This window comes from Poromitra crassiceps, assembly GCF_964638095.1.
Source record: "Poromitra crassiceps genome assembly, chromosome: 23".
Lineage (NCBI taxonomy): Eukaryota > Metazoa > Chordata > Actinopteri > Beryciformes > Melamphaidae > Poromitra > Poromitra crassiceps.
This window is the reverse complement of record NC_139639.1, coordinates 3,846,538-3,856,755: the sequence shown is the minus strand read 5'-3', so window position 1 is coordinate 3,856,755 and position 10,218 is coordinate 3,846,538. Positions and strand designations below refer to the sequence as shown.

Genomic DNA, 10,218 nt, shown 5'->3' with positions numbered 1-10,218 from the left:
CCTTTCTCTCAATTTGGAGTCAACAGCTGACGTCAGAACTATCGAGAGTTGAACTTTGAAACTCACGACTAGATAGTGGATCCACTGAATCACAGGTCGGCAGCAGCTCATTGCTTAAAAAGCACGGGGTGACACCCTTTTCAATTATCACATTCGTCTACCTCGGCTGCAGAGGGAAGGATACTGGCTCTAACATGCCTCTTACCACCAACAGTCTTTAGTGGAGAACATTCCTCCTCCTTTGAACCTTTTTCTTTTCTATTGGAAGGATTCATTAATTGTGAAAATGCGGCCGCCGGTGGAATCATCATGTGTTTTCCTGCTTTCTCTGTTAGCTCCTGGACTTTTATACACTCTCAACAACATTCCTGCGCTTCAGGAGTAAGTGTGCACAACGTGTGTGTGTGTGTGTGTGTGTGTGTGTGTGTGTGTGTGTGTGTGTGTGTGTGTGTGTGTGTGTGTGTGTGTGTGTGTGTGTGTGTGTGTGTGTCTGTGTGTGTGTGTGTGTGTGTGTGTGTGTGTGTGTTACTATTAGGCCTAACTGTCCTACAGTTAGGCTACCTACTGTAAAGTAGACTATGGCGAGAGGGTGATGTGTTAATCCTGAGGCAATCTAAATGTTGCATTGTTGTATACACACACAAAACAGGTTCCCACAGGCCTTGAAAATCTTTGAAAGTTTGTGGGAGAAAAACAATAATGTCGTTTAAAGTTTCAGAAAATTATAGCACCAGTGTTCAGTTTTAAAATTAATTATTTCACCAGGATTTCCTCACTTGACAAGATCAAAATTGAATTATATGAGGTTGAATTTAGACCAACGTCATGTACCCCAGTACCCCAGTAGACATGCCAATTTTGAGTCATTGAACAGGGAAGTCTGAGAAGAGTGTTGTAGGCCTATAATAATACTGGCCTTTTATAGTATTTCAAAAGAGTGAGAAAATGAATCTAATTAGTTTAATTAATCTAATTGGAGTTGTCTAAATGGTTGCATAGTTGTGTACAACCTAACTCAAACATTCACAATTGAATCTGAACGTTACTTTTTTTTTCTTTTTTTTTAACCTTTATTTAACCAGGAAGTCACATTGAGGTTGAAACCTCTTTTACAAGTGAGACCTAGCCAAGACAGGGTCAGCAACGTGAAAAAAAATGTAACATGACAACATCAAGTTACAGACACACAGCAACATAGATGGGACTCTAGAAAACACTTTTCCCGACAGGGATATAGTCTAGTTGTAGAGTTGTCTGAATGGCTGCTTACAAGGTTGTAGACTTGAATACTGTGTCGATGAATCATTGTGCAGTGCACTCATCAACTTACTGTATCTGGTCGCTCACGCTGTTCCTCAGACCGTTGCCTATCCTGGGAATGGGAATGGTTGTCCTGGGATGTGTCCTTCTCCTGCTTCACCTCATTGTGCGGCACAAGAAGAGTGTGGACCCCTTATTCTATGGTACAACCTCACACACACGAGACGAGACCTATGAGGAAAGTTCAAATGTAGTGTAAGAATAGCAGCGTTATTTTCATTGTGCTTCTTTGTGTTTCAGTGTTTGCAGCGTTTTGCTTCACCTGTGCGGCGGGCCTCACCAACGCTTTAGAGCAGGATCGCTTCATCTCCGGCTTCATGAGCTTCTACCTGAAGAAGGTCAGATGGTGTCCAATCTTTTTCATCTAGAGTCTAGATTCTAGATTCTAGAAGTCTAGATTCACTGTGTGTGACGCTGTCTTTTCAGTGCGAGCCTCATCTGAGTACAGCCTACGCTGTGATGATGTGCTACTGGGAGGGCGTGGTCCACTTTGTCCTCTTCCTCACTATGATCCACCGCATATTCAAAGGGTAAGCTAAGCCGGTGCCACTGTTTTCTAGCGTATCCCATCTGCTGTGTGTTCAGTGAGACCTCTGATGAAGACCTCCGTTTTTGTGTCTGTGCAGGAAATCCTATCGTAGTCTCGGGCTGCTGTGGGCAGGTTCCTCCATCGCACATCATATTGTTCTGATCCCTGGAGTGGTCGTTGGTGAGAGCTTCCTTCAGGCATGCTGCACACCTGCTCTTGTCTCCTCAGATTGTCAGTTCTGCTTTAGACTGCTTGACTTTGATCATATTCCTGTCTTCCCAGGTAAATATGGGTCCAACATTCGCCCTGTCTTCTGGGGGAACGTAGCGTTCCTCGTGGCGCCTGTCTGGGTGGCCTCCCTGCTCTTCAGTAGGCCCAGGGAGATGCCGATCATCACAGCAGACAAGGTGAGTTTTCAGCCGTCGAGACACATTACGTCAAATAGATTTCCGTGGAGGCGTGGAATAAAACTCAGGAGGACAGAGAGTGGCAGCTTGACAGGTCTATTCAATCTGCAGCTCGGGGAGCCAAGGAACTCGAAATCTGGATGATGACATCGAGTTTCATCATGTTGAATATTCATGATTATGTTAATACTGATTTGTATTTTTTGTATTTATTTATTTGCACACTATACAAAACTGCATAAAAACCAGATGATAATAAAAAAAAAAAAAGACAGAATGTGACAGGAGAGGTCAAGAAGTCATAGGCTTATACATTATTATTATACAATGTGCATTTGCACATTCCAGGCTCACAGTTCTGTGAGAAACACACAAGTCGCTGTAGATTTTAATCTTAGAATGGCGAAGGTGTAAATATAGGGGTCAAAGGTCGCATATTAAGTGAGCATATAGGAATGTTGCTTAGTTTATAGGTACTTTCATTTCTCCCTCAACAGAGGGTACCCCTTCTTTTGTACTAGAGATGTGCTGTTCTGCTTGTACTGTTAAAACAAAGGAAATGTGTAAATGTATCTATGCTGGTTGAGGATTCGTCTGTGTTTTCCAGGTTGCGCTGGAGCAGAAGAGAGACCTGCTGTCGCGGCCCGTTGACCTGCTCCTCTCACTTGCTTTGCTGGGAGCGATGGCCTTCTCCATTTTCAGGGGCTTTGTGAGTAACAACATGAAGCCTTCATCCAGTCCAGTCCTGATTTGAACTCCAGGCATATTTGAGATTAGATCATTTGGAAGCTAACTCTTCATACCCTCCTCCCCCTACAGGTGGTGCTGGACTGTCCTCTAGACACCTGCTTCACCTACATCTACCAGTATGAGCCATACCTCAAAGACCCAGTGGGCTTCCCCAGGGTTATGGTGAGTCTGAATAAAAGAATGACCCGTCCATATTATTCCACATGTGGTAAAGATGAGTGAACTGAATGATTATTATGTACATTCAAAATGATAATTCAACAGTCTTCTTCACTGTGTATCATTACTGTAGATGCTGGTGTATTTGTTCTATGCTCTGCCCCTGCTGGCTGTCTTCATCTATGGTCTGAGGACACCTGGGTGCGGCTGGATGCTGGACTGGACCATCTTCTTTGCCGGGGCCATGGCCCAGGTAACCACAGTTAATATGCCCTGGCTGTTATTCACTGAAAAGCACAATACAAGCTAAAGTCCTATATTGATGTTTGACTGCATCCTCTCCTCTCCTCTCCTCTCCTCTCCTCTCCTCTCCTCTCCTCTCCTCTCCTCTCCTCTCCTCTCCTCTCCTCTCCTCTCCCCTCCTCTCATCTCTCCTCCTCTCTCCTCTCCTCTCCTCTCCTCCTCTCCTCTCCTCACCTCTCCTATCATCTCCTCTCCTTCCCTCTCTCCTCTCCTCTACCCTCTCCTCTCTCCTCTCCTCTCAGACCCAGTGGTGTCACATCGGGGCGTCTCTACACTCCCGCACTCCCTTCACATACCGAGTCCCCTCAGACAAATGGTGGCCCGTTATGATCCTCAACCTGCTGTTTGCTGCTGCGCCTGCTCTGCTGGCCCTGCGCTGCTACGCCAACCCCGCCTACTTCATGAAGCCCGTCCCCAAGGGACAGAGCAACAGCGACAAGAAGAAGAACTAAAGACCCCACACCGACCGACCGTGGACCGTCGAGTCTCTAGCAAACTGTGAAGAATATTTTGTGCCATGAGTCCACGAAGAATGTTTTTTTTTTTTTTTTTTTACTTTTTTTGGCACACAGACTGCATTAAAAACTGGCATTTTTAAGCCAAGACCCAGAGGGAAATGTGTTGAAAATGTTGCCCTCTCTGAGTCGACCATTCCCAATCAGTCACCTCAAGCAGCAGCACTCCCTGCATGGACTACTGGACCCTGATAAAGGCTTGTTGGTGGAAGTGAGGGACTGTGACTCATGCAGACACCCAGTTGCCATTTTGCCAGACTAATGTTGGTCTCGACTGAGTTTCAAGATGGAGACCACGTTACCTCATATATCACAGTAGCAATCAGCTCTCAACATAAGTCAAGCGTGACGTCTGTTATGACGTGTGTCTCGTGACCCATCACCCCCTCCTCAATAGCCAATCAGCAGCCCCTGTCAATATGACGTCCGTTATGACGTCGCTGCTGAGCCTATGACGCGGCAGTATATTTAGCCATGGTCAGCGCGTCATCATCCTCTCCCTGATCGCTCACCTCAATGGTGGCTGTACCTGGGCTGATCATCTTCTCTGGAGCTGTCTTTCGCCCCACCCATTCCTATACGGGGGGGGGGGGGATTCTCTATCCTAGACTGAGCAGATGCCCTCCTCTCTCACCACAAGAAGAGGGTCATCTTACCACGGAGTCATTACGCCAAAATTAGTTGCCGTGCCATTTGTGAATAAAGCTTGCTGGGAAAAATTTTACCCACTGGTCTCTCATGATTGAACCACTATGAACCTGGATCGTACGGGTCGGCAGTACGCTGCTACTGAGTTACAGTTATTACACAGATATATCAAAGAGAAGCAACAGCACCAGCCACAACAAAGCTTTATTTTGACCCCTCCCCCCGACTCTAGCTCAAAGGTTATTGTTTACTCTGAAGTGGACAGGGTCAGTGGACACTGTTCTGTTGCATTGCAATCACAGCTTTCACCTTTGTGAAATATGTGAATGTTTAAAGTGCACCGCGCTCATACCAATTGATACAATCCTCTGAAGGGTTGCATGGCTGATCATCACTGAATGACTGACAGAGTTGCTGATAAGGGAGATAACAGTAGAAGTTTCCCAAGCAGAGGATATGATGAAGGAAATTGCCGCAAAAGTCCATCTAGGGACATATTATTATTGTGTTTGGTATTTGGTGATACTCGCACTGTTTGCTATTTTGCCCATAACTTTGCCTTTCTTTCCCTTTGTAGCCGCTGAGCTGAAATTTGTTTTATTTTATGTTGTTTTTAATATGACAAATAAAAAGACACGGGGGACTGGAATTAGGGTTATTTGTTGCTGTAGCCTTTTATTAAAGTAATGCGATACAGATGATTTGAGCCGGTCTGGTTTAGCAGGGCAGAGTTTCTTGTTATGTTTAATTAAACTACCTTCGCATCCATCCATTCTCCTCCATTAATTATGATTATATTCTGGTATTGGCTATACAGTATCTGTGTTTCTCCTGAAATAACCTCCCATCTCTGACAACTTCCAAGCCCATCTGTCCCGTTTAAAGTTTAACAGGCCATAGGTTGATGATAAACTGAGCTGCAGCTGTTGCTGAATTCTGTGTTTATTCTTGAACGCTCCACTGGTCCGTTTTGGGACACGTTTGACATCTAGAGACTAGCTACATGTCACCATTTCCTGCTGGTGATGTCATCGTGCCCTCTGCACTGCAGGGCCACTGGCCCAGTAAACTATGTCCTTACTGGCTCCGGCTGCCAAACTGATAAGCAGTGAACTCTGGATACTAGAGGTGTGTTAACACGTTCAGTGCCAGCGACGCCATATGGCGTCATTAGAAATTTACCGTACAGTGCCAGCGACGCCAAATGGCGTCATAACTCCAAATTGTTTTTTTGACGGGGGGGTGTCGATCTAAGCTTCTTACGTCGCCTCTAACAATATTGTAGCTATTGGAGGTCGATAACCTATTTTACAAACCCATTAGGTGGCGACAGCACTCTCCTGATCAGAGAAAAAGGAGCCAAACACACAGAAATAGTCACTGGGGAAAATGAGGAAATCGCATCGCATCCGTCCGTATGCATCGACGTGCCTCCATAAACGAGCACAACGCCAGCTGTGCCCCCAGCAGCAGCATCCGCTGTCACAACTGAGCACCTCCATGTACGCTGCAACAGCACATTCACATAATCAGCCTTATTATTCCGAACTGGAAGCATGCCAGCCCGTGACAAACACACGCGGAACCAAAAAGCTGAATGTCGCGCACCATTCACTGTGTGTGCGCAGCAAACTCAGCAGAGACTGAGAGCCACCAGACACATAAGACACACCCAGGAGGCGTGTGCAGTTGAGGGGGGGGGGGGGGGGGGGGGGGGGGGAGCACGCAGAGCAGCAGAGCAGCATACACTTCACCCAGACAGACCCAGACATCAGAAAATTAGCTTCAGAGTCAGTGATGTGCTTGAAATGTTTAATTTCACAAAAGGCTCATTATCTCAGCTCGTAGAAAAAAAGGGATGTTTTTGCTTCAATCAAGCTATCTTCTCCGGCTCATAACTAAAGAACGGAAAATGGGATCAATAAACTTTTTTTTGCAGGTGATAGAAGAGAGTCTCATCGTTATTTGTGCGTGTTCACATAGTAATTATTAAAAAAATTATATGACTGTTTTAAAATGCATTGCGGCCTATGTGGCACAGCAAGCAACCTTTTGCCCAAGGGCCGTGGCACTGAAAGTGTTAACACACTAACAGTAACACACACGCACACACACACACACACACGCACACACACACACACACACACACACACACACACACACACACACAAAGTTCACCAGTGATCACATTACATGAGTCTGTAGATGAGCTCTCTGTCAATAAACATGAGTTTTTGAAGAGGTTTGTGTGCGGACTGATTGTGTCAGAGACGTCGGTATCATAAAACTGATACACACCAGAGATGTGATGATAATGTGGGACCCCCTCGAAAACGAGATGATACATGTCAAGGGGTTAATCCTAATAAAAAATGTGAAATGAAATGAATGTGACGATTATTATTCACTTATTATAACATATTTATTATAACACATTATAGAGGCGTGCAATACCGTGAAACCGTGTTATTATTTTTTTTGCCTAAGGTTATCATACCGTCAAAATCGTGCCTAATACACACCACTAGAAAGTACAACATTTTTTAGTAGATAGTTTCGTTTTTGACAGATACTCAAGCGATTTTAGTTGTGCTAGCAAACGCTATATTTTACAGTATGTCACATTCACCTGCTGAGTCATCCCTTCCTTAACAGTCCACTCACAGACACAGAGCAGAGATCCACTCACAGACACACAGAGCAGAGCAGAGAAAATCACCTCTTGTAGCAGACAGGATGAAAGTATTGTTCACCAGGGGCCAGAGCTCAATATGAAGTGAACAGGAAAGCTTTGAGACCTTAGCAATAGTGAGGACAAGCTGATAACCACTCTCGATTGGATGTCATCATCTGCAGTGCCGAGCTGATAGGATACTAAAGCGACCGCCGGGCACTTTCCTGACAGAGGAGATGATTGAAGGCTTTTATAGGATCCGAACACTGAAACAAAAGAGTCGCTCGTCTATCGAAGGAGGAACAATGATTGGAAACGTTTACCGTTCGTTTTCTCCCCCACTTTATTAAGAATGGAACACAACAGCAGGACAAAAAGTCATAAGAACACCAAAAGAGTGGAACGGCCGATCAAATATCAAAGGGACCAAAGAGGACAAGAGCTGTGACATTCTACCCATCATGTAAATATAGCCGTGCAAAGATTTGAGAGCATTTAGCAATTCGGATACAATCAAGCGTTATCTCGTCAAAGTGTTGTATCATCCCACGCATACTATCTATCTATGTCGGCGGGACGTTAGCTGAGAAGTGCTCAGTGATGGGGAACTATTTGATTGGACGAGGTCCAGCTATTAATCAAGGGTCAGCCAATAACAAAACATCACAATATTTACAGTACAGAGATTAGAGGCAATCAAAAGGGATTAATTGTTGTTACTGATTGATTGGAGGAATGGTTACACCGGTATAGAAAAAGGATGTTACATCGGCTGTCTGAATTATAAGTAAAAAAAAGAACGCATATTCACTAGCAAATGGTTCATAATAAATAGTAACATTACACGAAAAACATAGCAAATATTAGGAAAAAGCATGTCGAGAGATTAAAACAGACCAGCTATTCAGCTGTAAAAGTAACAGTTACAGTACACATACAGAACGAAAGCTCAGGGTTATCGGGGGCACTGAAAGCTAGCTTGCATCAATTACATCTGTGCTTTGTAAACAGAATACTAGGATGAGCGTCGTTTTCCATGTAGAACAAGCAAACTTTAAAAACAAAACGTGACTCAACGTTTCTCTAATTTTTCATCCCCTTCTTACATGCACAGCACACGCTCGCCTCGCACACGCGATCATCACAGTCCCTCAGACCAGAGACGGGGTTATTCATAGACAGGCCGGCGGGTTACTGAGACGTTAGAGAGAGAGAGACCGTGTTATAAGACTGTAATAAGACAGAACCCGTTAGTGTTCACATGGACCTGGGGTGAAGGAGGCGGGAGTAAAAAAAAAACACACACACACACAAAACACCAGAACTCAAAGTAGGGGGCGGGGTTATATGGAGATGTGTTAGAACGGGAATACCATATTTCAGCAGGAGGGATAGACCCAAACTGAGAATGGTAAACGAGCAGGAAAAGAAGATGGACCTGGTTCTGACGTGAACTATTGTCTTTTCTTTATGGGCCGTGGTGAGCAGCACCCGGGCATTGCAGACGTTATTATTTGGTTCAGTAGTGGCTGTGGGTGTCCTCTCTGGCCCGGTGACCCTCTCCTCCTCCGTGTCTCCTGTGGTTCCGGCGTTCACGGTGCTGATGGTGGTGGCGCCGGTACCGGTGGGATCGCCGGGCTAAGAGGGGGGACAAAAAACGAAACAAATAGGTGTAACTGGCTTTGTGTTATATGTGCGGATGTACACGTACAGCTGAATTGTATGCTGAAAACTCATTTTTGCAAAAGGTACTTCACATCACTTCTTCCCAATTGAATTATATCACATTTCCACTGACTCTACCTGTTCTTAAAAACAAACAAACAAACAAACAATTTAATTACTTATTCTCTTATTTTATGGACTCAGGAATTGTAAGGGCACTAAGACCACTCCTAATTTTGGTTGATTTTTATTTTGGTGAAGACATTTTTCTTTTATCCTATTTTACAGTCACACTCATTGTAACTTGCCCTGCATATGAGCATCAGCTAATTGCATAAAATATAAAAATAGATGTCATATCTAAGCATTATTTAACCAGGCAAGTTAATTAAGAGCACACTTTTATTGTCAATTATTTTATTGACAACCAGAGGCAAAATGGCTTTTGATGAGTTGGGAGATGGGTCAGATTAAAAAAAACAAAAAAAAAGTAATAATAACACTCGCTAACAATAACGAGTACATAGAACTATGCAGTGAACCCAGCTGTATGCGACTGAGCGTTTGGCCACTCACACTTTGTGCAGATGATCTTGGGGCGCTCCCAGTTGCCGTCGGCCCGGCAGCGTGCGGTGGGGATGTGGCGCTGGTAGAACCCCTCGGAGCATTGGTAACGCACCACCGCGTGGATGTCGTAGTGTGACCTCCGACGACCTATCAGGTGGGCGTTCTCCACCGCAGGCGGGGTCCCGCACAGCACTGCCAAATGAATAGGAATCAAATTAATGGTGACACATTCTGTTAGGGTCATATAGGGAAAATAGTGAGATGTAGGACAGTGAGCTGAAGTTGGACTTTTTTATTTTATTTATCAAGATTTAACCAATATATATATTTCATATCAGAAGATTATGGAGCAAAAATACGCTTTTATAATTTTTTGTGACCAAAATTCTGAATAATAAACATCACTTATATTTACCGACTTAATCTGTCCCACCTAGAATTGGCATTGAGTCTGGATACACCCAGGATAAAATATCAAGAATGGAATCTGTATTTTCATCCATGATCCATCTACTGGCTACAAATTAGATAAATGTACAGGAAACAAGCACAGCTTAATAATAGCCCACTGTCCCTTTTCTTTTGGCCAAACTGTCAGCAAACTTTAAAAGCTGCTGCTGATGGAGCTCAGTGTGGCAGGTGTGTCCTGCCTCTAGATGGCAGCATCACTGCTGAGTGTGA

The 10,218-nt window shown here is 44.4% G+C and overlaps 2 protein-coding genes across 2 annotated transcripts in view; one reads left to right on the top strand and one right to left on the bottom strand.

The window, feature by feature from the left end:
- Window positions 1-286: 286 nt before the first annotated feature.
- On the top strand, window positions 287-3,920 carry LOC310797210 (transmembrane 6 superfamily member 2-like; the record flags this gene model as incomplete). The annotated part of the gene is made up of 10 exons (XM_083659559.1): window positions 287-381; window positions 1,360-1,463; window positions 1,561-1,658; window positions 1,747-1,850; window positions 1,947-2,029; window positions 2,132-2,256; window positions 2,864-2,965; window positions 3,076-3,168; window positions 3,299-3,418; window positions 3,711-3,920. The coding sequence occupies 10 exons, from the start codon at window positions 287-289 to the stop codon at window positions 3,918-3,920; spliced, it is 1,134 nt and encodes a 377-aa protein (XP_083515685.1).
- A 4,904-nt stretch (window positions 3,921-8,824) lies between these two features.
- The window catches only part of LOC310797375 (neurocan core protein-like), a gene marked incomplete at both ends in the record, with an annotated part of 59,901 nt that continues 58,507 nt past the window's right edge, over window positions 8,825-10,218 (bottom strand). The window contains 2 exons of the mRNA XM_083659746.1: window positions 8,825-8,943; window positions 9,547-9,729. Coding sequence (XP_083515872.1) covers window positions 8,825-8,943; window positions 9,547-9,729 — 302 coding nt within the window. The remainder of the gene's footprint in view (window positions 8,944-9,546; window positions 9,730-10,218) is intronic.